The sequence below is a fragment of the Telmatherina bonti genome, assembly GCF_933228915.1.
Source record: "Telmatherina bonti genome assembly, chromosome: 5".
NCBI classification, from domain to species: Eukaryota; Metazoa; Chordata; class Actinopteri; order Atheriniformes; family Telmatherinidae; genus Telmatherina; species Telmatherina bonti.
In genome coordinates, this window is record NC_136623.1 from 8,698,186 (window position 1) to 8,726,125 (window position 27,940).

The following is a 27,940-nucleotide window of genomic DNA, read 5'->3' on the forward strand; positions in this document are numbered from 1 at the left end:
TCAATACAGGCTCACGTTCTCCCACTCCACCAGGTACTGCACCTTCCCATCTGGTGTGACGCGTCTCGCCAAGATCCTCACCGCTTCCCCTCCTCCCCAGCTCCTATTCACAGTCCCGTCACCGCCTCCCACTCCCATCCCCACTCCTCCTCCTCCTCCTCCTCCTGCACCTCCCCCTCCACCCATGCCAGCCTGATAAGGGGGTGCGTCGCGTAGCAGCGGCTCCAGCTGCTTCTGGCCCGGCTGTTGCTGGTGGTGTTGGTGGTTGTGGTGGTGCTGGTGGAGGTGGTGTTGGTTGTGGTTGCCACTGGAGTTTAATGGATAAGAGAAACACGTCGGTGGTAACCTGCAGGTGTCGTCCACGCTGCGGGAAACAAAAAGGCAGACAAACGAGTCATTTCTACGACAAAAACATGACGATACTGTTACTGGATTCTTCTCAGTGGTTTCTGAAACAGGATCAAATAAATGTCGGCTTTTCTCTCTTTTCTGTTCTACGGTCATTTGGCAGAGGCTTTTATGCAAATGGACTGATCACTTACCATCACCATTAACTGAACACGCATGTCTTATGGGCTGCGATGAGGTGGTGACCAGTCCAGGTGCACCTGCCTCTGGCCTCATGATTACTGGGAAAGGCTCCAGCTCCCCGCAACCCTTAATTGGTCTAAGTGGTTAAGAAAATGAATGAATGTCTTGGGGGTGGGAGGAAGCCAAAGTACCAGGAAAGAACCAACGTATACACGTGGAGAACATGGAAACTCCACACAGAAAGGTCACCGTTCAGCCCCCGCCGCCCCCCACCGAGGCTCAGGCGCTAACCACCACGCCACTGTGCAGCTCAATAAATTTGTCAATAAAGTAGAAATAGTTATGCATAAAGCACTCCAATCATTAATTTATCACTGTTTCCATACAGAAATGTTCTCTCACAGAAAAACCTCCCAGTTTACTGGATTTACCATCCAGCCCTGCTTCTACATGCAGAAGTGTGACGATACGAAGGGAATGCTGTTTCATGCTTACACGCTGACTGAGAAATGAAATGGTTAAAAGTTTAAATGATTTTAGAGTTTGTACAGATTTAAGGAGCTTGAAAGTGAAAACGTGGTCTGAGCAGCTTTATTCTTCGTCAGTATGAAGACAAGATCTCCAAGTAGTCCTCAGGAACAGTTCTCCAGGCTTCTTGAAGGACTTGCCGAAGCCTTTTTCCAGTCCAGCTGATTCCACGCTGCTCCAGTAACGTTGACGTCTGGGTCTGTCGCCACTGATTTTCATGTAACCTCAGCATTTTCTCCCTGTTTCCTTTCCTTTACAATGCCTTCCAAACGGCCACATTTCCATGGCGACCATTTATGACGGCCGATGGTGAGTGGATCTGGTGAAGACGTCATGATGTGGAATTTGTGTTTTTAGTTCCGGTTTCCTGTTTTATTTTGTAGTTTTCCTTGTTTAGTTCCCACATGTCATGTTTCCTGTTTTGCCTGCTGTTCGTTGGTTCACCTGGTTTCATTTCGTCCATTTAATACACCTCTGTCTTGTTCTGTTTTACGCCGCTTGGTTTCTGTTCTGGATCATTGTCTGTAGTTACCTGTGATGTCTCCGTCCTGTCTTTGTTCAGTTTAATTTGTGGGTTAAATCCTTTTCCTGCCTCTAGTTTACAATCAGCCTTTCTGTCCTGCATTTGGGTCCCTATACCTCCAGGCACCATGGCAGAAGGTCCAGATGTGTCTCTCAGGTCCGGTGTCAGGTCTTTGCTGGATGTGTTCCTTTGTTTTTAATCCTGAAGCTTCTTCTTTTGTCCTCTGCTTGTCCCGTTTCTCAGATATTTAAAGGAAACACTGCGCACCATGCTGAGATATGCCATGTTTTAAGCTAATAGCTTTATGGGAATCACCTTGTTACTCGACAAAATATTGTTTCTTATCTTTCAAACTGTTATTTTTGCATTTTCCACAGATGCAACTAAAGAAATGGGAACAAATGTTGTGTCATAAGGACCGGCTCCTGGTAGCTGCAGCCAACAAAATATGGAGAAATCCAATTCAACTGCTTTTATGATACATTGTCCAGACACAACACTTGCTGTGTTTCCATTACATTTATTTGGAAAATAAAAGCAATATTTTTAAGTTTCGACAAATAACAATTGCGATTTGAAGAAGTTTCAATTGAACAGTGTTTAGCACATTAACCTCATTAATCTCGTCGCAAGATTTTACAAAAATTGCGGTTTATGTAAAGTAGGCACGTAGCGTTATTTTGGGGTTTTCTAGTTGCTGCAGAGAATTTGCTACGGCTTTTCGAAGCTTTTCTCCCTCATTTTTTTTCCTAAAACTTACAGAAATTTACTGTCATTTGTTTCGCACCGCGCCATCCATACTGGAAATGAATTGGTCATGACCCCACATGTCACGTCCGGGAACATGTAAATGTGTGAAAAGTGTTTTATTACACTTTTGCGATATGTTTCTCCATTGAAACAATTAAAAAGAAAACACCTCATGAGAGCTTGAAAACTTCTTAGCAATACTCGAGACTTTTTCCGAATATAGATGTTTCCTTTAGTGTTTTGTTTATTGGGATATATAGTTTTTACGCAATTCTAGGTTTAATGGAAACACAGCTACTGTTTTTTCCCTTCATTTAGGAGCCTTTTTATTCCTGAATGATTCATATAGCAGTCTTCAGTTTATTGAAACAAACCTAAATAAAATCAAAACATAAAACAACACATTCAGGAACAGACTGGACTGTAAATTGGGTGAAAATGTGGTCAATGTCTAAAGAAACACCTTGAAATACCTTCATAAACCTGGAAAAGTGTTACTTAAGACCACTTCTAAACAAGACTGTTTGCAAGTAAAATACATAGAAATGTGGTTTCAAATGAGACTTTTATACAGTACTGATAAAATCATTTGATCTCCATCACTTATTCATGCTATAAAACAAAACACAACCAGGCCTTTTGGGTTCGAAGAATACAGAAAAGTTTTAACAATACTTATTAAGTTCACACCCAACTTCTCAGAAGAAGCAGCTCTAAGCGTTTTTTTTTTTTTATATTTCATTCTATTTTTTTTTTTACAATTTCTCTTCTATTCTATTCTATTCTATTCTATTCTATTCTATTCTATTCTACAGTCATTTAGCAGATGCTTTTATCCAAAGCGACTTAGATAAGAGTGAGAACAACACAAGCACGAAATCACACAGTAAAGGTCACCGTAGGAAGGTGCTGGTGGACTGTCCAGTTGGACGCAGGTCCTTCCATGAAGTGCTACAGGCTTTTTTTTCCCCATCAGTTGTTTTGGTTTTATTGTTTTTCTCTGCAGAGTTCTTGTTGCCATGTTGCGTTTCATGCCTGATATTAGATGCTATTTTCCACTTCTCTTCTTTTAACCCATGTCTGACATAGATGGAAAGGCCTTTTGGGTAAACTTTGACCCAACTTTGACTTGATTAAACAGATAAATACACAGTGGGACAAAGAGTTGGTGTAAAATAAAACAGTTACTTTACAGAAAACTGAACATTGTTTTTGTTTTTGCTATAAATCCAGAAAGAAGAGGAGAAGCCAGTGTTGCCTGTGTAAACAAGCAGCTGTTTACTGATATGTTTCTCATATTGACTTTGTCAGTTGATAATCTGTCAACATTGCAGCTACAGCTTGTTGCTCTGGATCTCATCAAACCAATCAGTGCAGGTTGAAACATAACTGATGTCACGTAACACTTCTGGATGATGATTAGCCACACTTGGCAGCTATTAAAAGGATCTATTTGTCATCATGTCAGTGTGTGACATCTCTCGTAGATCTGAAGAGACAAAGATCCCGGATAAAAAAAAAAACTCAGTTGGTTAAAAAGTTGGTAAATCTTCTAAAACTAAGAAAAACTGGAGGCTGGATTAATTAGTCTGAATGTTTATTTAACAAACAGATAGGGAAAAATAATTGTTTTCTGTATCATTTACTGGCCAACATTAAAGGGAGTTGGCCTTCGGCTAAAATTGTTGTGACAGTAAAGTGCACTGAGAGGAAACTGATATGGCGCTGGGCAAATAAAGCTAAATAAAATAGTAATGAATTATATTTAGAACATTTAAAACTGACAGTAACATATTTAAAATATGTTACTGTCATAGAGAGAGACAAAAAAAAAAGGACATAAAAGTTGATCATATATACAGTAACAGCCTTCTGGATGTTTCTACAATCCACAAATGAATTTGGTGGCATGTGAGGGTGTCCACATTGGGTATAAAATCATGGTTCACTCAAAATTCAGTCTTTCCAAGCACGCATGGGTCATAGTTCACCACTTTGTATCAGAAAACCACCAATAAGTTGAAACCCGGTACTATCCTTTGGAAGATTTTTTCAGTGTTGGCATCTGTCTTGCATTCTGTCTCCTTTCTGAGCTCTCTCCAGTCGGTCAGTCAGTGCAACGCTGATTATTGTCTTATTACTTTTAAGCTCAGAAAGCTGTGTTAGTGTAAAGGATGTGTGATGTGACACAATAATATTCCCTTATCCCAACTTCTTTAAGTGTGCGGTTGCATTGATTTTACATTTGTTTGTTGTTTTTTTTAACTTGATCAAAGCAAGAACAAAAATTTATTTCCTTTGGACTTGTGGACAAACTTCTATACTAATGATCAAACTAGTTTAGAGATTTGATCAATTTTACTAAATTTACATGTATACACAGTGGTTAAAGATCAAGTTTCAAGTTTTAATTAAACTTATGATGCAAACATGTTAATTGTCAATGTGGAAATAATAATAAATGAAAACAACCTGTTGTAGTGATGAAGGTTCTTGGAGAGTGCAGTGTTTCCGTTGTAGGTGGTGTGGTACAGAGCAAACATCCGCTTGGGAGGAGAGCTGTGGATGAGATGCACAAATGCTAACAATTTATATCTAAATCATACTCTCATAGAAGCTGTTTTCCTACAAAAGAAGATAAATATGCCCCTTCTGGTATCTAACCTCAGAGTTTATCTGCTTCTAGAGTATCTACAGACCTCTGCTGTCATTCAGCCACAAGATGTGAGAAGAATTTAGTCTGTTTTTGTTACAATGCTACAAGCTGGCTTTTGAGATAGTCTTTTTCTACCATTGTGCTTTGGTGGCAGCAGACATCCTCAAACCACAGCCTGCAAATCCAGTTTATTTGCCTCAGTGTTACCCCTGGCATCACCTCAGTAATTTCCTGAGAAACTCCTCCCCGTGGTAACATGTTGCAACACAGAGGTGGGGAACTTTCAGACAGCTTCTGCACCATGAACTCAATTTTATTTGCAACAAACTTTTAGATTAAAAACAACAAATGCAAATCCAGTTCCTCTTGACATAGTTTATTCCTTTAATCCTCCTGTTCCCTTCATTTTAAGGCACAAGGTCACAAGAAGAAAAGGACATGGCACCCGCACCCTATGTTACCCGGCTCATCACAACACCACCCAGATGTCTGCTTCACATCCTCCTTCCTTTAACATTCAGTAAATCACTTAAAGCTTACATTGTAGTGACGTCGTCGTAAACCATGAATAAATAAAATAAAACAACGTCAAAGCTAAACTCCTGGCCTGATTGACCCTACACTGGTGGCTTGCCGGGGGGACCCTCTGGATCGGGACCAAGCGGCAACCTCTGGTGGTTAAAAGTGAAGCCTATGCCAAAGTGCATAAAACTGCAGTTCCCCTTCATCCACTAGGGGCTCCAAAGCGAATCCCCATAGACTCCCATGTTAAAAAGACCAACTTCACAGCAGAAATACACATGTTTGAAGCAGAAATAAACATGTTTACAGCCTGGTACAAAAGAACATTTTAGGTTTAATAGGTCAGGTTTACCTTCATGACAACTGCGGGGGGAGTGAATTGTTTTCTAACTCGCCCGTTTAAAAGTAATTTAATCTCAAAATTCGGCACATTTATGGGCGTGTCCTTTCGATTGACAGGTACCCGATCTCTCTCCTCAAGAAAAATGTAGAACAGCCGTGGTTTTTGGTTTTTAACACCGTGCTTTAGCTCCCGTTATCTCCAGGTTAGCTCGGTTAGCTCTCAGCTACATGCAGCTCAGAGTTTGTCATCCACCATGACATCACAGCCCCCCTCCCAGCTCCGCCTCTTTGCCCATATTTGTATTTTCCGGGCGAGACGACAAGCATGCCCCTGCCAAGATGACGATGGTAGGAACCGCCCACCGAGCTTCAATTCAGCTCTTCAGAAACCTACGGGTGACGTCACGGAGGCTCCGTCCATCTTTTATATACGGTTTTCATCCTTGACAACTAATGGGCTCAACACACAGGGGGGTGACGTCACTTATTCTCCACTTATTTACTATAGAAACTGGATGGTGAGGTGTCCTTCACGTTGACGTCTGCACGGGGGCTTGTGATGGGACACAAGAAAGTTGAAAAAACATTCAGCAACCCACCGAGCTTCAATGCCGCCCATTCAAGCATGCGAGGACTCCAGTTCTTTAACTACAAATGGGTTTCCGTATTGATGCACTTAAAACTAGCACAGCTAGCACCATGTTGTATCATAGACCACCATAGTTAAAGAACCAGACTCCTCGCATGCTTGAATGGGCGGCATAGTAGAGCACTTTGCCTGCTTGCAGTTCCGAATGGGAGGGTGTTGTCTTTAAAATACGAAAATCATTTTCTTGCTGATCAAACATTAATAAAAATGTCTGCTATCTAATATCCTCTCGACTGCCAGAATGACGCGTGCAGCAAGTGAAGAGGGTAAAAAACAGGAAGTATCAACGATCTACTGGAATGCACTATCAAAATAAAGCGCGCCCTCTGGTGGACAAACCATGAACAGTAATGTCTTGCTTAGCTGTATTCACAGCACTTACACTATGGATGACGTCAAGGAGGCTTCGCCCATCTTTTTACATAGAGTCTATGATCAGGACTCTGGGTCGTTTACTGATCTTAGCTCTACTGATTTAGACAATCTAATTCTAATATTTCATTTAATAATTTATAGTCTTTAAGGAAGCCCTGCGGTGGACTGGTGAGCTGTCCAGGGTGTACCCCTTCCTTTTACCCAAAAGACTGCTGGGATAGGCTCCAGCTTCCCTGTGACCCTGGATTGGACTAAGCGGTTAGGATGATGAATGAATGAATGAGTCTTTAAGGAAGATAATAAGAGTGGGAAGAATGACTTGGATGTTGACATTGATGGTGATGAATGAAATACTAATTCTGACTAATTACCAATATTGTGTAATTGTGCCGACAAGACCTTGGTTATAAACACCTCTAACACCAACGGGATGATTACTGACTTCTGGAGGAGGACGTCAGACCTGCAGCCAATCAGCATCAGTGGGGAGTGTATGGAGAAGGTGCCCAGCTTTACGTTCCTGAGTGTGGACACGGATGCAGACCTCTAATGGAGTGCCGACACCTCAGCGATTATGAGGAAGGCTCAACCTGAGTCAGGAGCTTCTCAGTTGCTTAATTTCTGTATGGTTCACATGCTGTAGTGTGGCACATGACATCACGCTACAGAGGGTCAAGAAAATCATCGGCCATCTTACAGAACAACCTCTTCATAACTTGTCTCAGGAGGCTGTGCAGCATTGTGAGGGACTGCGCACATCCAGCACACTGGATGTTTAAACTGCTGCCTTTGAGTTGGCAGTGAAGTCACACACTATGAGACTCAGACTTATAACATTTAAAATCCTTCTCTTTACATATAAAGCCCTCCACAACCATGCACCACTATATATCAAAGACCTCATTGTTCCTTATATACCAAGCAGAGTACTTCGTTCGCAGACTGCAGGCTTACTTGTGGTTCCTAGAGTCTCAAAGAGCCGAGCAGGAGGCAGAGCCTTTGGTTATCAGGCCCCTCTCTTATGGAATAAGCTCCCAGTTAGTGTTAGGGAAGCAGACACCCTCCCCACCTTTAAGACTAGGCTGAAGACTTATCTTTTTGATGAGTCCTATAGCTAGGGATGGTTAGCATCCCTTAGTTATGCTGCTATAGGTTTAGACTGCTGAGGGACATTTCCTGATACACTGAGCTTCTTTCTCTCTCTCTCCACATTACAATCCCAATAATGATGTTGCATCATTAACATGTATGTCTCCTGTCTCAGCAGGTCTCCCTGGCCGGGAGTAGCAGTTCCTGTTGTCTGTTGTCTTTCTGTCCTCTTCCCCCCCACACAGCAGAGGCAGATGGCTGCCTGTCCTGAGCCGGGTTCTGCCGGGGGTTTCCTTCCTGTTAAAAGGGAGTTTTTTCCTTCCCACTGTCGCCAGTGAGCTTGCTCAGGATGGGAGATTGAGTTGGACTCAACTCAATCTGTTGGTTTCCTTATATAGGCTGTTATGAATTGGCTTTCATTATGTTTTCTTCTCTGTCCGTAAAGCGTCTTGAGATGGCATTGCCGTGATTTGACGCTATATAAATAAAGTTGAATTGAAGTTGAATAATAGTGCAATAACTGATCAATCAATCCCTGTGCAACATGCAAAATGCAATTTTAATCTTATCTTGATTCATCACTTTGACTTAATTCTAAGGATAATGAGTTTATTGTTATGATGAATGATTTGTATTAGCATATAAATAAATGATATCACCAACACTTCACACATTTGCTATCATGATTCTTGTCTTTTTCCCTCATATTCTTCCTTGTTTAAGTCTCTCCCCCATCTTGCATCAACCATGATTTAGTTTTGTTTGGGTTTTTTTCTAAATAAAGTATGAAAATGACAACAAATGCATTTTCCCTTCTTACCTCACATTAAGCTCCTCCTCTGACTTCCTGGAGTTGTAAAGGCTGGCCCCTCCCATGTAGCCATGGCAACATGGCAGCAACTCAATGGGGTTGGCAGCAACTGGGGGTGGACAGGCCTGGGTACAGGGGACACACAGATCAGCCAGAGTCAGGATGCCAACATCATCACAGGAGTAAATCAGGCACTGATACCTTTGTCTTTATTTGTACATTAAGTTAATTCTGTACATGCAACATTCTGCTTTGCACGTCTTTTTTCTTATAAATACTCTTTCTGACTATAGAAAATATCTGGAAGTCTAAAGTTTTGCATTATCTCGAGGCTAAAATGGACAGGCATCTCCTAATACGCAGCAGAATGGATGTGAGCCACATCAACGAGGCTCCTGATGCATGTTGTCCCACCTCAACGCATCACCTCCACTGCTCAGCGTAAGGCGCTCTGACTGCCTAGTGAGGCAGCTCTCTGCCCGCCAGAGACCCATGAAAAGTAAAAACATCAGAAACTCATCAGCCCCATCAATCATTAGGAACATTATCAGTGAGCACGCCACCGAAAGATTCCTCATCGCTGGGCTGTGACGTGCAGCGCCACATTGAGCCCATTATCATCCTCTTCTCCAGCTCGACTGTGAGGATGGGAGATTATTATTCAGTGGCCCCTGGTTGACGTCTGTGCCTTTAAATGGATGTGTTCTGTCAGAGCTGCGCTGTCAAGGTGCCAGCGCCACCTGGCCAAACTGTAATTGACTGCAAAGTGCACTTGGAAGTGATCCCAGGCTACACATATCAGCATACCTACCCATCTCACTTTCCCCACCACAGCGAGCCTGCTCCTCCAAGACGGACGGAGATTAGCATCAATCAGAAGGGGAACAAAGAGGCCTGGATGTGCCAGAGAGAAAATGAGTGCTCTGCGGAGCGTATTGTTCCAGGATTACAGTACGTGCACACACACGGATCACGGCGCTGTGCCGGAAGAGCATCCAGCACAACCAGCATTCACACACAGAAATAGTAACCACATGTGTTGCTGCTGGTTTCAGTGCTTCCACTGGGAATTGGGTTTGATGATATTGATAAATGTGCCGCTGAACTGCACGTGTTGATGAGATACATTAGCAGGTTTTTGCAAGATTGGATTTGGATTTCATATCACAGAGCAAAACGCATGACACCTCATCTCTCACAGCTCCCTCTAATCTTACTGTTTACGCTAAAACACACGAGAGGAAGGGCAGACAAAAAGAGCAAAGGCACAGATCTTCACGGGGTGTAAAAAGACACAGACTGATCTAGACTGCGAAATGAACCTTCGCCACGTCGTCTGACTGACAGGTTATTTGGGTCGCAGAGAGCTGTTTACCTGGCTGCATTTAAAAAGAAAAAAGGAAGAAAATATCAGTGAGGCTTGTGGCCCAGACCTCCCCCTCCTTTCCTCCTCAGACAGAGGCGCTGACCTGTGTCTCCATGATGCGACGCTTTGATTTACGTGACTCAGGCCCCCCGACTCTTCTCTGGCAGGGTAGTGACAACGGGCTAAAGAGAACAAAAACACACATAAATAAGTATGAGATCCTTAAATCACAAGTTTACTCCCTATGTGCATGTGTTTGATGGATTATTGTGGCAACATGAAGGTTTCCTGATGAATGTAACATACTGGGATGCAGTTGTGAAAAAAAAAATCTTTTTAATGTGACTTATTTTTTATCTTAGAATGACAGAAATGCAACCTCAGACAAGGAGCCACAGAAGACATGTTTCGCTGTCATTATCTATTCAGCAAAAACTGAGACAAAATAAAGAAACAAATGTGAAAACTTTAATTAAAGCAGATGTTTTAGCAGCTTGCAGCCTTTAGCTGCATGATGTTGGGGGAAAAAAGTGACATTATGATATTTTCTTACCCTGCAATATATTTTGCAAAATGAAAAAATACAAAAATGTAACACATAACTTGAAAAGCGCTTTAAATTAGGCTGCAATTCTCTTGTTGATGCATTGATCTCACCTCTTTCTGTTAACGTTACAAGCCTAGTTTTTGTCTGTATTTGAGAGTTGTTGCTGTCTTTTATCGCCTGCTTTTATTTTGGTAAATCCCGAGTAAATGTTTCATTTTGTCACATCTGCAGGTTGTAGATGGACAGATGGACAAATGAACATGCTGACTTCATTTGCCTCCTACATTGGATACATGTTAAAAAGACTTTCTTTCACACAGTCACACACACACACACACACACAGAGCACATGCACCCACGCCAACCCTATTCTGCATGAACGTAAACTTCCATCCCACGTCACTATTTCTTATCTGAATGTAGGTATAAAATTATTAATCAGTTAAAAATATCTAGATTAATGCTGCTGTGAAGGAGATCCAGGCCACCCACGGGCACAGGAGGCACCACCAGGTCAGGGCAGGCCAGGGTCCGCTCCACAGCCACAGGGCTGCAGCGCAGGACCCCACCACAGCCAATGGGGCAGTCACCATGACAACAACCCCACAGACTGAGGTTCAGTAAAACTAAACAAAACACATGAATAGGTCATGTTTAAAATAAATAGAAAACAATATAACCAGATTTAAAAAAAAACAAAACTTGCGCTCAGATGTGGAAGAATTTGGTAAAAAGTTCTGATAGAAATCTGGTCAACCAGACCACAAACATCTTTTCCTGCTTCTGGTGGAGAATAAAACGCGTCTGGTCTGATTCTTTCGAGAGGCATGAAAGTGGTCTCAGTCCAGATTAACGCTGCCCTCCAAGCTGAACCAAGTCCAGTATCAGAGTCTAGCGGGCTTTTCTGATGTGGACGGGTGTGTCAGAAACTCGCTTGTGCAACAGGACAATGATCCTCAACACAGCAGCAGATCTACAATAGAATCAATGTGCAGCAAAGTTCCAGTCAGTCGACTGCAGTCCGTCTTGTTGAGCTTTACTCTAAAGTTGCTGCATTAACCTTTTTTTTTATTTTTTTTATTCTGTTTTTAATGTAAAACGTTCAAACTAAAAAACCTTAAATCCACAGCAGTGAGATGGTTATGAATATATGTGGCAAATGTACCTTATTTTTCACACTGCTTGTTTACTTTACTTGCTCATAAAAGTGTGAGTTTAAGGTTTTACAGTCTTGTAAGTGATCAGCAAGATGCTAAAAAGTCCATTAAACCCCTGCATTGACTGAACAATGCTCTCTTCATTATACTATAATTGGAATTATAGCAGCATTAGAAGTTTTAATGTGTATTTCATCCACAGGGGGGGAAATTATATGAAAAAAAACACCACAGAGATATTAAAAAGAAAAAAGATTGATCGTCTTTGTAGCATTGATGCGTTCAGTAGCAGTGATGATAATCTGAGCAGTGGATTATGAGTGCTTAAAGTTGACATTTTGTTCTGCGGCTGACAAAGAAAAACCTTGTGAAAAGTTAATATAGGAAAGGGAGAATTACAGTTCTAATATGCACATAAAACTTTCATATTTCTACTTTGCAAGTGGGAATACACTTCAAGTACTTTGCATAAAAAGAAGATAATTCCACCGCAGTTGAATTAGTTTTGGAGGTCACATAGGAGAGTTCTGGTCCAGAAAATTACGACCTGATGGTGACATTACATTAAATTATTATTACAATGTATATAAACATATAGCAAATAGTTTTGGGTAACTGTTTCTAGCTCCTCAGACGTGGACTTGTCACACAAGTTTGCTGCTAAGCTAATCATAATTCACTCTAGCCAAAAGAAACATCCTTTTTATTTTTATATAATAAACTGATTTTTTCGGGCTTAAAACAGCGAAGTAGGTAAACTTTAACATTAAGAATAATCTGGTAGCAATGTGTCTGTTTTTCAAACAACTGTATCAAAAGGGTCAAATTAGAACGAGACGGTAAAGAATTGGGCTAAATGTAGAAAAAAAATAAATAAAAGTAGAGCAGATAGTGAATATGAGAACATGGTCTGGTTGCATAGAAAGAAGCTCATTTCTCTCCAGCTGATCATCTTAATGACTGCTTAGTGGACATTTACAGCTGTTCAATCAAGCAAAAGCCAATAAAACAAACATCCATAAAACATTTAAATCTCTTTTTGGGTCCATTTGCTAACATAAAAGGGACACAATATGAAAAAAAACCTACTATTTCTGTGTTTGAGTGCATATATGTGGGTTTTTCAGGTGACTATCGCAGTAAAAGCGATAGGCTCCATTTATGGTTGAAAATGTCACTTTCAGTCTAATACTTCAGTTAGATTAGTAGTGAATAGTGTCATCTCAGAGTAAAAGGAATTTCATTACTTCATCTGTGTTTCCCATGTTGGAAATCAACATAAAATAAAATAAAAACCAAATTCCTGATGTCATTTTCTTTCAAGTTTTCATTTCTTCAGGAATGCAACAACATGGAGCACATTCCTATAAAAAATAGATATAAATAGTTTTCTATTCAGTGTTTTTATTCAGTATTTCTGTCTGATCATTTAATAGTTTCACATCTGAAACTGTACTAAATAATTGTATTTTTTTTAGGCTTTTAATGTTCCATAATCTTTTTCTTTTGCACATATTCTATATATAAAACATGAAAAAACTCCTATTAACACCACAGAAAAAATGCTCATGGATATATTTCAGCAGCTTTCTGTTGCTTGTTCAATCAACCAATCAAATCAATTTGGACTCTGATCTTAAAAAGGGGTGTGTCTAAAAACTAAAAGAAATAGACTTTTGCTGTAACTTCTGAATATTTTCTTTATTTCTGAACATTTAGAAATGCCCTGCATCAGTTTTGTGTTTATTTTATAAAATATAATAATGTTTTACGGTTTACAGTATAATAATTTAATTATTTATATGTAAGTATTTCACTTTAAAATGCAGACAAACTAGTTTCAGTTCACATCTTTATTATTATTAATATTCATTTTCCATCATTCTTTATAGCTATGTTTGTTATTTTTCCACTTGGCCGGCAGTATCATGACTTTTATGTGGATTTTTGGGTCTTCGCTTGTGCAAATTAGGTCCAGCTGTCCTTGTAACTAACAGACAACTTGGTTTTGGAAGGAAAACATATAAACAACTTTTAAGTCTACAAACACATTTAGGAATCCGATGGATGGTTTTTCTCAAACACTTCTTAAGCACAATTTACTTATATTTGTAAGTAGATATTGGTGAATATATTCTATTGAGCATAAACAAGAGATCTGCAGTATGACTGGACCAACTTTAAAGGAGGGATTGTAAGTCTAAGGACACTTACACATCAGCTTTTTTTATTCAAATCCCAGTCTGTTTACTGTGAAAGTCCACTTTGTTTGGGAAAATGTGAATGCACCAAACAAATTCTGATTCGGATCAGAAAAGCGGACTCTGTCCGCTAACAAATGGCAGGTCTCTGCCCATTTCAAGCAGACCAAATACTGGAAGCTGACTACAAAAAAAGTCACTTCTTGCATTTGCCGTAGCATTGCATTGTGGGTAAATCCATAGCGATGGCTTTAAGGGTCCTCTGCCTCGTCTGGTGTTCATACTGCGTCCATTGTTGCAGAGTATTTCTGCAGTATACTTACATAAGACACAATAAAAACCCAAAACAGCCATAGTTTCGTCTCCATGTTTAACTTGCATGTGGAGGAAACAGAGTTTTCTTCTTCACGTCGGTCTTATTCTCTCTTTTGCTAAATACCAGTGCAGCGCCACCTCTGGTGGGAATGGGGATATATTATTCTAATGGTTTGGCTGGTTTGACCAAAGTGCAGCGTGAACACAATCTCTGTCCACATGGATACACTTCCCTACAACTGAGCCAAACCCCCAACCGGACCGAGTCTAGCAGACTATCCTGATGTGAATGCACCCTAAGAGTGTCAGTCACGTATTCTTCTGAGTTTGGTGTCTGAGTTCTGTTTGTGTGGTAGCATCAGCATACAATCTGTGTCCAAATTCACACTGGCACAGTTAAGATTAAATAAAAATAAAATAAAGCACACCTCGCATAAGAGGCTGGTCGAGTTCAGAGGCCCATTCCAACCCCCTAAAACCATTAGCAACGAACAAATGTCCAAAATAATGGCTGAAAAAGAGGTAAAGTCATTGTTTCAGTCTTTGTTTTCTCTCATAATTAGTCAACCCAAATTCTCCCACTTTCTTTTTAATCCTGTTCCACACTGCAAATGGTGTGAATGTAATTCACCCTGATGAAGCAGATGTCTGTGAAACCTACACACTGAGGGAGTTTCATAACTCATTTAGGAGAATATTAAGACAACGATCCTTTTGCTGGTGTATGAATATCGCATTCCTTTGATTCCTGAGCTAATTGTTCATGCGTAATGACTACATGCCCCGTGGGATTCCCCGAGCGCTCGCAGAGATAAGACACTAAATGAGCCCCACTGTCCTCGCTCTGACCTTCTCCGGTGGGCGATGTTGATAGGCGGATCAGTGATGAGAGGTGATGAATCAGACATCAGCGGAGGGGGAGCTCGGACCTGAAGCCCAAAAAGACACTTCTTCTTCTTGATTTCTTTTCCAGAGACAAACCTGGGTGACGATGATGGAAGTTATTTTAGTTATAACCCATCTTTGGACCTTATACTGAACATTTCACTGTGCAATTACATACATAGAAACTATTTTTCCATGAAAAATGTACTGTTTTCCACGCAAACCTCAACTAAAATCCATTTAATGCAATTACACTTTTCTGACTAAAGATTTAAAACCAACGACTTGTGTCTGATGTTGACACAACAAAGTAAACAACCTGAAATGTTGAATTTCATCTGGTCTACTTGATTCAATGTCACACATTTCACCTCAGTCATTTTATCCTGCATGTTCAGAATAAGCACCTGCAAAGCACTAAGTAGACCCCCTGTATTCACAGAGTGCAACTCATCAATCCAGTCATGTGCACTTGGTGTTTATTCCTCTCATCATATGCGATGACTTACCTGTCCTTGTGGGAGTTGAGAGCGTTGAGGAGATTGTGGCAGCGGTCTGGCTTTGGCGTGTCAGAGAGCTGGGGGCCAGACATGAATGGAAAAATCAAAGCAGTGTTTACACAGTGGACGACATACAATGATTGCATGTAATCATTTTCTTTCATAGCTGCTGACAGCTGTAATGTTGATATGAAAAATTAACTGGTGCGGCTACATGGTTGACAAACCCTGCTGTTACATGATGACAGGACAGACAAAACATTTCAAAATGTCTCAGTAAAAGCAACTTAAGGGAGAACCGAAATGTCACAGACATGAATTGTTTATCCTCTACGGAGCAACTTGAAATGTAATGCTTTCTATCAAGACTTGGCTTCGTGGACAGGCTCGTTTGTGTTTATAAAAGCTGTCCAGAGAGATCTGGATATCTGTAAATGTGCGAGCTAAGGCCATATACTGTGGCTTTCAACCTTTTTAAGTCTACAGTTAGATTGCTCTTCTCCCTTTCAAGGTATAATAATATAGTTAATCTTGCCATTTCGCGCAAAACTGGCTATAAGATGGTTTTATTCACATAGTGATCCTCGAATAAAGCAATGATTAACATTGTTTTCTATTATTTCGTCAGAGAAACAAGCCTTAAATTGTGACCAAAAAGCAGCTTATTAAGTTTACATGGAACAACTGTGGTCATTAAATGCTTTTAAATCTAACTTTGTACTTATTTTTTAACAAAATTCTGTTTTATAAGCTCAGAAATCAGATTCAGTTTAAAGTTTAAGAAATCCCAGAATAAATGTCTGCAATTAATTTTTTCTAACAGCATTATCTCAAGATCCAAAAGCTGGTTTTCACGTCATAAAAAATTAATTTTTCTCATTTCCTTTAGAAACTGGCTAGTTGATTTTTCTTACGATAACTTCTTACTATAACTGGTTAGCAAAGATAACACACTTTGTTATCTTTAGATGATGAGATGATCAACATGAGCTCAAACACGAGTGGTTAGCATCTAATTTCATTGGTTAAAATCTATAAGGTAAGGCATGCACGTGTTATTTACGTTGCTTCCTGTAAGGTCTTTCCTAAACTCCATCAAAGACAAAACTCTGTTTTATATTATAATTCAGAACTATTACAACGCTATTGTGAGAAAAAGATCCTTGTTCACTTATGAGACGGTTAGCTTGACTTATGTCTCTATGCTGTCTGGTATGGAAACAGATCTGTGCAAAGTGCACATTAGTGCATGCTGTCCATCCACACCACGCTGGTGTTAAAGGAATACAACTGTGTAAAAAAAAACACCTTGTTGTGTCCAATCTGAAAGAATGTGCTGATCCGGTGTTCATTTCTCATTTTTCTGTGTCTCAGCGTGACTTTCCCTACCAGGCAGTCAAACTGCCTCCTCCACAGCTTGAAGCAGATCTGGAAGTACCGGTACTTGCTGTACAGGTGCAGTTTCTGGTTGAGCCTTAACTCGCCAAACTCCTGCCTCATCCTGAGGATATTACAGATTGCACCACTTAGAATAGCCATCTGCTTTCTGCATTGGTCATTCACTTTCCAGTCTATTTCCAAGGCTTATAGCAGATATAGGCTGGAAACTTTGGCTAAGAGAAGCAACTGTAAGCAGCTGCATCTACATGAACCCACACTTTCTGTTCTTCTCCACCTCCTCATCAGAAATGCCAGGATTCTCCTCTGGCAGCTTGGCAGACACAGCCTGATTTTATGTCTACAGCTGGAGAAACAAGCTATGTCCTACATATGTTTTTTGGTCACCTAGCAATTATCGTCAACAACATTTGTGTGTGTGCCTTTCTCCCCTGCTCTTGTCCTCAGAACAGAACATATCTCGAACTTTGTGAAAGCAACTGAGCACAAAAGGCAGCAGCCCAAAGGTATTCATGCAGGGCTGTACTAAGATTGTTTGTCATAAAAGTCACAGAAAATTTAGCTAATCACAGTTAGCAATATGCAGAGTTGGAACTCAGAACTGGAAACTGTGCTGCACCTTTGTTAACTTTTGCAAACAATGCGCATTTTAGCAATTAAGCTAAGCTAGCTACATCACCCATTGCTACTTTCTCCACCTCTTGGGATGGAAAGACAACTTTTTATTGAATTCAACCTGATTTTCCAGTTGAAAATGTAAAAATCTTTACCTCAAAATTAAAATGCAATGCATCATTAGTAGAAGTGGGCATTTGAAAGCTGTTACTGCACATGGTGCGCTGCACTGTGACACCAGTTAAGCTCTTTAATCCCTAATTAGTAGTTAATATGGCACATCTCCCAGAAGGAGTAAGTTAGTGGATGATGCTTCAGAAAGTTACAGTACAGTCAAATCACAGGGTTTAAACCAACTCTGATGAAAGTAAAATCATTACAAAAAAGGCATTGCTAGCATTCAAGGCTAGTTTTTAATGCTAGTTAAAGGCAATGAATGAACGTTTTAATATATTAAATATTAATATAGCTAAAGCAAGCAATAGTAAGTCAAGAAAGGTTTCCAACTACTGACCTAATCATTAAAATAAAACCTGACCTTTTCAGCTTTGAGCTTACATAGAGGTCAAACTTTCAGTTTTACTTTAATGGTTCTTAATAAGCTTTAAAACTCAAACACAAGAGTCTTGGGAGCATTTCAGATCATTTCATCATGGTGCTTAAACAAGGAAATATCAATACCGCGCCCAGGAGCAACGAGTCCCAATTCTCATTGGTGAAGGACAGGATTTCATGGTCAAAATCAAAGTATTTCCTCTTGCAGCACAGCGAGAGATGGTAGAGCACTAAATGAGCCAAGTCCACCCTGCATTTTAAATAGAAATAAGAAAGACATAGCAAGAAATATATGTGAAATAAGAAAATAAAAAGCTTGTTTTACAGGTTTCTGAGGAGTAAATACAAATATTCAGCTTTTTAAAATGTGATTTCTAGTCCTGTGTCAGCAAGTAAATGACTGTTAAAATCACCAAGTCATAGGTAGTCTTTGGATTGTCTCTGGCCCCTTTGCACACACTGAGCACTGGAACTCATAAAACCTGAAACAGACACATAAAAAACACATACGGAGAAAGACAGAAAATGTTGGCATCAGAGAGACTTTTCGGACCTGGCACTAACATAACATTCCTGCTGATCAGACTACAGGTCTGACTGCACTCAGGATGCATTAAGACCTGATTTCTCACACCACATTCAGACATGGTTTGAGGCAGTTGTCAAATTCATCTAAAAGTTTAAATGTGTTCTGGGTCCTGCTGAAGGATCGTTTGCTGGCCTGATGCTCCTCCACTTCTATGAAAAACTACACTAAGCTGCATCCCAACTAATATGATGTATCATTCACAGAAAGCTGCTTGCTTCTTCACTGCAGGATGCTTGTCAGTCCTGGTGTCGTTATTTAGTGGTTCCAGTCCAGAGTGTTTAGAAATATAGTATCTCTGTTCCTTAAAAACTTGACTTAATGTGGAGTATTGGAAAGCAGGTGAAATGTGTTATTCTGCAACACAAAGCACATGAAGCCCATTTATGTCTTACGAGCATTAGCTGTGTGAGCTCACAATACCAGGCTTCCTTTTAGAGAGCATCAGAAGCTGCTTCAGTAATATGGAAAACAGTGGTTTTTCCACGTCTTCTTCCTCCCATTCACAGACAAAAAGCTGCTGCTCATCCTTGAAAATCAATATTCTTAAAAATTTCCTGGCAGGTTGAAATTTAATTGATAGATTGACAGAGTGAGATATTGTTATCTCCCTGGTGCACTCATCAGCATATGCGCCAATTTCCCCCTTGTTGACATGGCAACAGAGGATGCAAGCACGTTAACATGACATTTTATATACATATATATATATGTATATATATATATATATATATATATATATATATATATATATATATATATATATATATATATATATATATATATATATGCACACTACTTATATTATATTTAACACTGAATTGGCTGCTTACCCTGTTGATTTATTTTATTTCATTGGTTGCTATTGTAGATTTAAGACTTTCTCTCTCTTGTATTTGAGTGAACTGCTTCACCTGCACATTTTGAAGAAAACAACAGTCACATATGACAGCGAAGGCCTTCAGATTCTCTGACAAGTACTTTACGGACAATAATAAGGCAAATATATTGTAGGTTTCTAGAATTAGCTGTCATTGTGTTTCTGTATGGATGAGATACAAGCAGCCATGTTAATTTATACAAGGCCTCAGTTCGTGTATCATCAGTCATCAGAAGTGTGATGACACTGAGCTCTACATAAAAAACTCTCATTTTCATCTTCTCATCTGTTATGTGCGGTGCATAAATGAGCTTATCTTATTTCTGTAAAAGAGAGCTGCTATAAATGCATCTAAAGCAAATGGAATATAATTTACTGAATGTACTTGTGGATTAAGAGAAATGTCATTAGATCTGCTAATTTTCTGTTTGTTGCTCAGCTGATGGCTGATTGTGTGGCATAGGTGACGTGCTTATTTGCATATAGAGCCGTATACTTCAGTCTGATCACAAGTGGCCACTCAAGATGCATTTGCAGCAAGCATCACTGTCATCCTCTGTCAGCTCAGTCGGTTTACAGAATGTTTTTCCACCCTCAAAACGTCTGATTATGTCCAAATCATTCATATGTTCATTCTCTTTTGTTATACTTTGGTTCTTTCCAAGGTAAAGGGCATCACATTTCGTTTTCTTCTCTTCGCCAGATAATTGATGACATAAATCAACCTGAAATAGAAATGAACAGACAAATGTATGTCTTTCACAATAACAACAACCTGCTCACAGCAACCTGAAACTCATAGCACAACATTGTTCGCATCTGTCCTTCTATTTGCATGAAGGTCACTGGGAAAGATGAAGCACAGACATGGTATGATGGCAGCACAAGCTTGCTATTCCAACTGTGAGCTCAGTCTTCACTCTTCCTCCATCACCTGCTCAGCAGATGTTCTACCAATCCTGCCTCACTCTCCCCAACTGTCAATCTCAATTTAATCCCTCCTTTTTTTCCTCCCCTCACACAGTCTGGGCAGTGGCAGTGTGTTAGGATGGGCGTAAAAGCCACTCAGCTAAAAACAGATGGTTAATGACAATAATAACTTAATGGATGGATACATTTCATTACATGCATGAGATGCAGCTTATCTTCCATATCCACCCAGCAGCATGTCTGAGCTGCTTGCAGAAGACTGATTTACCTGCTCTGGTGTCTATACCTTTGCTCTGAGGATAAAATGAGCCCTTGTCCTCATACCGTGAGTCTCTCAGAACATTAGCTTGCACACTAATTATTTAATCTTAGAGCTAATTAAGGAAGACAAGTGGAGCTGTCATGTAGGCATCTTGATCTCTTCATCTTATTCAGACCAAACTCCTAATACTGCAATAATTAATCAGTTAATAATAATATAGGTAATTTATATATGTAATAAAAACAACACGCCTTCATAGCAGGTACTTAAATATTATATATCATATAACTAGATAGTTTATTTTCTATTGTTGGTTAGGAATTTACACATTTTTCCATGTTATATATTTTAAATAATCTTAATACCAGCTTTTTAGCATAACAACAAAAACTGATAGTTGCTACCGAAGTAGATTTTCTTTTCAATCTCACCTTGATACTAGATCTAACAAAGTCTAAATCATTTGATGGTTAGTAGTAATGAAAATAAATCTATGTTGACTATGTTAACCTAGAAGCTACCACCATTTTATATATAATTATACTCCAAATATCAGATTTTCATTGTTACTATTATGAAAAGCTTATTTTCTCTTTAATTGTGTTAGTATATCTCATTAACTAAAATTTAAGTGATAACAATAAGACAAAAACAGGAAGTAGAAGACAAAGAAAAGGGAAAACAGAAGGAAAACTGAAGCACTTTTTTGCAGCACAGTTCACTTAAAAATTTAGCCTCCAAAATGCTTTACAAGAAGGGAGAAGATATGTTCATTCAAATGTAACAAAACAAATACAAGAATAAAAAATACATGATAAAAAAATGAGGCATTGATTTAAAAAATGTACAAAAAGAAAGGTTTTAAAGGAAAGACCAACAGACGATACCTTGACATGTAAAAGGCTCGATCTGCCTGTGTTACTCAGTTTGACCTGGAACAGTTAGCTAACATTAGCTAGTAAATTAATTAGCAAATGCTAAATTTAAAAAGAACTGTAGGACAGGAAAACTTAGCTAACACTGGTTAATGAATTACCTATCGCAAGCTAAGATTGTCACAAACTGTAACCTAAGCCTGATTAGTTACAATAGATTTGCTAATTAGCTAACATTAGCTGATTAGCTAACATTAGCTAACTAGCTACAACTGACTAGCTAATTAGCCAATATTAGCTAACTTTTTAGTTAGCTAAGTATAGCTAAAGTAGGTTATATTTTTATTAAATTATTCTTCAACAGAGTAACATACTAACTTGAATTTTCCTACATTTATTCACTTTATTATCTTTGTTACTAAAATGTTTATATTCTATTATCAGTTAATAGGTGCTACAGTTTTTTCAAGGATAGATATTGAATACTTTAGATGTATTTGATCATAACTGTCTACTTATAACTAATTAAATACAAAATCTATCTATCTATCTATCTATCTATCTATCTATCTATCTATCTATCTATCTATCTATCTATCTATCTATCTATCTATCTATCTATCTATCTATCTATCTCTGTCTATCTATCTATCTATCTGTCTGTCTGCTGGCTTGAACAGCTCTTTTGCAACATTTTTTAAATTAAATGTGAAATAATAGGAATTAACCGGACTCTAACAATAGGCCATCTGCTTCCATATAGCATCAACAGTGTCTCAGTAGCCTATTTGTTTATTGTTTAACTGTAACATAAGTGTGAATTAAATAATCTAATTAAAGACCTAATTACCTAAGAATAGAGAATTTTTGTGTTTCCACAGGATGATTGGTAACATACCTGTCACCGTACAGCAGTGGCTTGGTTAGACATTGCGTACAGGCCTCATGGAACCACTGACCACAGCTGGCACACTGAAGCATCTTCAGGTTCCACCTGCAGTTCAACAAGAACACAATGACTTAGTACACATAAATGACTGCCAAAAGTTTTAATCATTTACTGTAAAATTTCATACTATTCTGAGTATGTTTTTCCTGTTTGAGGTAACAGATGAATTGCCACAAAATTAAAAGAGTACAAATTTGCTAAACATTACATGTAGTGTTTTAGAAAATGCATTTATATATTTTTGACAATCTGAATGAAAACTCCAAGTTTCCAAAAGAGCACAAACAAACTGCTCATGCAGATAAACTACATGCAAAAACAAAAAAAAAAAAAAACAAGATTGGAGCACTCATGAACTCATGAAACTATCCAGTATCACTCACTCTCCAGGTCCGGCACAGTAACAGTAACACTGCTGCTGATTGGTCAGATGCTGCGGGTCCCAGTCCAAAGACGACAACTGGTAGGGGAGCCGTAGTTTCATGAACTGCATGAGGCGAGCGAAGCGTCCCCGTTTTAGGGCCCCTCCTCTCTGCCAAAACAATTTTAGGACAGCGATGACTGGTGGTGACCCCTCAAATCAATGTCATGTCAGCAGACAGATCACATTAGATGGGGAGAAGGCTGTTCTCATCATTTTATTGTAGGTCAGCTATGAGAGATAGTGTCTGAGACAGCGGAAGTCGGGACAATGAGAGATGGACATTGACCGATTGACAATTAAGCAAGTTCTTTCTGGTCTAATATCTGCAAAAATGGAGCACATATGATGGATTAACTTTAAATGTACTTGTCTCGACCGGAGTGTAGCTTATCAGTTTCATAACTATTGATTGTTCACGATTTCTCGGACACAATCTAGAATATCTAATACTGAAGTCAATACTTAGAGAATTAAGACTGCCTTTGGCCCAAGTAAACACATTAACTGCAGCCCACAACAGTGAAGCTGAATGTATCTGACTGGATTTCTTCCATATAACACACTGAATGTTTTTTACCAGTGTGAGACAGAGAGATTAGCTGTCTGACCTTGGTTGCAACTGCAAAGACACATTGCCGACATATCCACGAATCGCTGTCAGCTTCCGGTTCGATGGTTGGCGTGTGGCACTCGGGATGATAACCTGTAATGGGAGAAGAAGGCAGAGCATTTAAATCAAGAAAGACGGCCAGAGTGACAATAATGACGGGGCAGCTCGATGTGCTATTACAGTTTTAGAAGCATGCAAAACATTTAACAACACTATTTGCATTTCAGAAGCAGAGGCATGTTTGACTCCTCTTTCCTCAAAACAGACTGTCAACAACCTTGTTTGCATTGACAGTAAAATTTGTTCCCATTTGCTTCTCAAGCATTCTGCTGCTGCTGTGTGATTTAAAAACTGCCTTGTATCCACACTGAAGAATGTTTAATCTAATAGCAACAGTTTTATGGTCCATCTGAGCAGAAATGTGCTTTAGTCTGCTTAGAAGTGTGACCTTCACTCTGCAGGATGTTGCACATACAGAGTTTGACACAAGCACAGTGTTTCAAGCATGACTCAAAAATCTTTTGATGACCAAACACTTTTATGTGCTTAATTTATATCAGTTTAAGGTGTGAAAGCATTAAACCAAACATGGTTCAGGGAATATCTGAGATAACACGAGGACGTCGGACAGCTTAAAGGTCTAAAAATGAAAATGAAATACTTAAAAGTTATTATTAATCTTTTGTTTTTCTGCATGGATATTATTTTAAACAATTTAGTTGTTGGATCGTGTTACTTCCACTATATTTCTAATATTTCTGGCAAAAATATTAACTTTTTTCATTTTAACTCATTACTTTGTGAAAACAAACTATGTTTACGATTGTTTTCTAGCTGCAAGACTTTCATGTTCTTCAGATTCCATGAAAGTTTTAACATTTTCCATAAAAATTCAATTCAGAATTTATTCTTATATAATTGAAAGTAAATCATCCCAACCCAGACTTATAATAGGAGCCACCAACCATAATACTTCTACCACTGTGTTTTACATGTTGTTTTTGGAGTTCAGATATCGGAGCATAATGCTTCTCATTCATGAACAGAAACTACAGTACATTGTGGTCTCACAAATCAACAAAACTGTTGGAAACTCAGTTTAAATCCTCTCAAGCAATCATTTTCAGACTCTCTGAAAGTCTTTCTAGGTAATTCTTTGTATTTTATCACCTTTTTTAATCCACTTTCAGTCCAGGTCTTGCACCTGAGGTTTCAGAAATAATCATTCTTGTATAAAAAAAGACTTCATGCATCCATTTTTTTAACCGCTTAGTCCAGCTAAGTGTTGCAGGGAAGCCAGAGCCTATCCCAGTAATCATTGGCTGAGAGGCAGAGTTAACATGCGATGTTAAATTCTAAATTTTCCCTTTTCATAATCACAATGAGAAAACGCAGGAAAAGATGCTGGATAAGATGCAGTGTGCATGCTGGGCCAGTAGTGGTTGATGAAACTTTGCTTCAACAGACCCCACATGTGCAGCACACCCTCATCAGACAGGTGACGTTTTCTCACAGGTCTTATTCAGCGTGTTTATAAGCTTATCTGCAACTTGTACAATGCACTTCAAAGTACCATTACGTGCAACTTAACATTAAAGTGAATCAATAAAAATAAAAAGCATATAGAATACAAAAAACATAAATTGGCGCATGTAATCTCTGACTCTTTAACGGCAGAAATGTTCAGCAAGGAGGCGGTTTAGCTTCAGCTTGATTCAGCGACACAAACAGAACACGGAGGTCCGCCATTGTTGTTCTGCTGTTTGCAGGTGTACAGCCCTGAGTGCATGTTCCAGATGACATGTTAGGTGTCTTCATTACCGTTCAGGTTTGCACAGACAGAATTCAACTTGACTTAAAGGAAATTTCATGCTGAATTGTGTTCTAGAAACTTTGCCGTTTCATCTGCCCAAAACTGTCTGCATGAAGAAGAAGCCAAAAGTCAGCAGAACCAACATCTCACTGTCTCAGCACCGTCATGCAAACAGGGCCTAAATCAAGGAAAAAACAAATGTTAAATTGATCTTTAGCAGCAGTTTGACACAAAGACGCATCATTCGTTCCCGTTTCTTTAGCTGCATTTATAAAAAGCCAAAGACAACACAGCTTAACAAGCAGCAACAAGGTGATTCTCAGAGAGCTTTTAGCTGGAAACTTGGCATGTCTCAGCATGGTGTGCAGCAGGTTCCTAAAACAGCTGAAAAAACTGGACATGTGGAGGACGAAAGAAGAAGCATCAGGCCCAAAAAGCCATCTGAATCCAAAAGACATGTCTCTAAGTACCAAAACCTGCATCCATCAGCTGATGCATCTAATGCTCATCAGAAAAGATCTCCATGGAAACGGGGCTGTTCCCGAACAGGAAGAACACAAAAAGGTGTCACATGACACAAGAAGTGGACTGAAAATCAGAGAGAACAGGTCTGACGGAGGGACGGATCCTCCCCAGAGCTCAACATCACTGAGGCAAGGTGGGATGATCTAGACGGAGAACAGAAGAAGAGCTCTGGAAAGCTCTGGAAAGTCCATCAACAACTTCTCCAGACAGAAAGCTTGTCTTTCGGCTGGCTGAAGACTTCTGTGCAGCTCTGTTTTCATGCAGGAATACAAAGAAATCTGAAGATTTAACAAACTTTCATGCAGCACAATGACTTTAGGATTTATGATCAGGAGTGTGTTCATGCTTTTCTCTGGATGAGGACTCAGAATTACACACAAGCCTAAAAAAGGCTGTATGTTGCATGTAAGTCTGTATGTTTACTGCCTACATAAATCTCATTTATTTTCTCTCCAGGCAGGATGCAGGTGCAAAAGCTCATATTTATCATTTATGATGCGGGTTTTCTGTTTTTTCTTTGGAGCCGCATTGTTATTTACCAGAGTGTGTCAAGTCTTCAAGGTCACTGCAAGTACTGATGGAGAGCCAGTGTTTGACAGCTATGATGAGGCGTGCTTCCTTACCGTGGCGACATTTAAGACAATTTATGAGGGGTTCTTTAAGAGGTGGAGCGTCACAAATACAGCAAACTTCTTCCACTCCAGCAGCGACTGAGGCAAAGGGGAAAAAAAGACAGAGAGAGGAAGGGGAGGGGAGGGGAGGAAATAAATGTGTGAGACGAAGACAGAGAGAGAGCAGTCAGCTGCATTAATTTATGTATATTGATTCACATCCTTGCCACCTCATTGATTCAGCATCTCCTGCTCTCTTTCAGATTTCACTACATTTGACATCCGGATGTTCAGCCTGGTCCTAACAAGTGTCCAACTCCCCCTCTGACTTCATGTAAGCTTGAGACAGGTGGGGAGGATTAATTCATTTAATGCATCCATAAATAGCTGATTATAACACACCCCGTCAGCACTACGTCCACGTTCTCAAGAATAACAATTAACAGATGTTGAGCTAATTTAAGATTTGATTTCTTTAGTTGAAAAAAAGAAAGTCTGTATTTTTTTCTGCCACAACAAATAGAAAAGTTCTCCCAATAAGGAAGGTGTTTCCAGGCCCGACTGAGGAAAGGAAGGGAGGGAAAGAGTTCCTCTTACACGAGTGGATGTCCTTCCTCAGGACCCAGAACTCGGAGTTGTCCTCAAATCTCACCAGACAACACTGCTTGACTCCATCTACCTGAGAGGGAGATAGCAGGTGAGCGACATGACTGACGAAACTAATTGGAAGTCATTTCAAATCCACGTGCACACACTCACGGACACATACACACAGCACGCAAACTCAAAAGTATTTCTCTGTCTCACACACACACACACACACACTCACTCTTTTCACATTCCCGAGGTACAGTAGTCCATCACTCCATCGAGCCAACACATCATCTCCCTCGCTGACTCCCCCCATCCTGAGGAGACACAGAGAGGAGAGCAAGGCTCATGTGAAATGGAAATCCGATTTATTCGCTGAATACTTTGCTGCCGTTGCTGACAGGGGGGCTTTATGGCCCCGGCTTCGGCAAAGGGGTTAAAATCCTTCCCCTCCTCCTTTTCTCTTTTTTTTCTTTTAGACCTGAGCATAGCGACAGCCTGTATCCACCACGGTGAAAGATGAGAGTGAGTACACAACCAGAGAGGAAGACAAATGATTACTGCACACA

General features: G+C 39.6%; 1 protein-coding gene across 1 annotated transcript; it reads right to left on the reverse strand.

The window, feature by feature from the left end:
• Positions 1-27,687, reverse strand: phf1 (PHD finger protein 1; the record flags this gene model as incomplete). Its single annotated transcript, XM_079240206.1, has 14 exons — positions 1-364; positions 4,805-4,891; positions 8,786-8,901; positions 10,246-10,324; positions 15,212-15,343; positions 15,757-15,824; positions 18,442-18,565; positions 18,729-18,797; positions 22,747-22,842; positions 23,181-23,329; positions 23,830-23,924; positions 26,793-26,879; positions 27,378-27,459; positions 27,610-27,687. 14 exons carry the CDS (start codon positions 27,685-27,687, stop codon positions 1-3), a joined length of 1,626 nt encoding a protein of 541 aa, XP_079096332.1.
• Between the last annotated feature and the right edge of the window lie 253 nt (positions 27,688-27,940).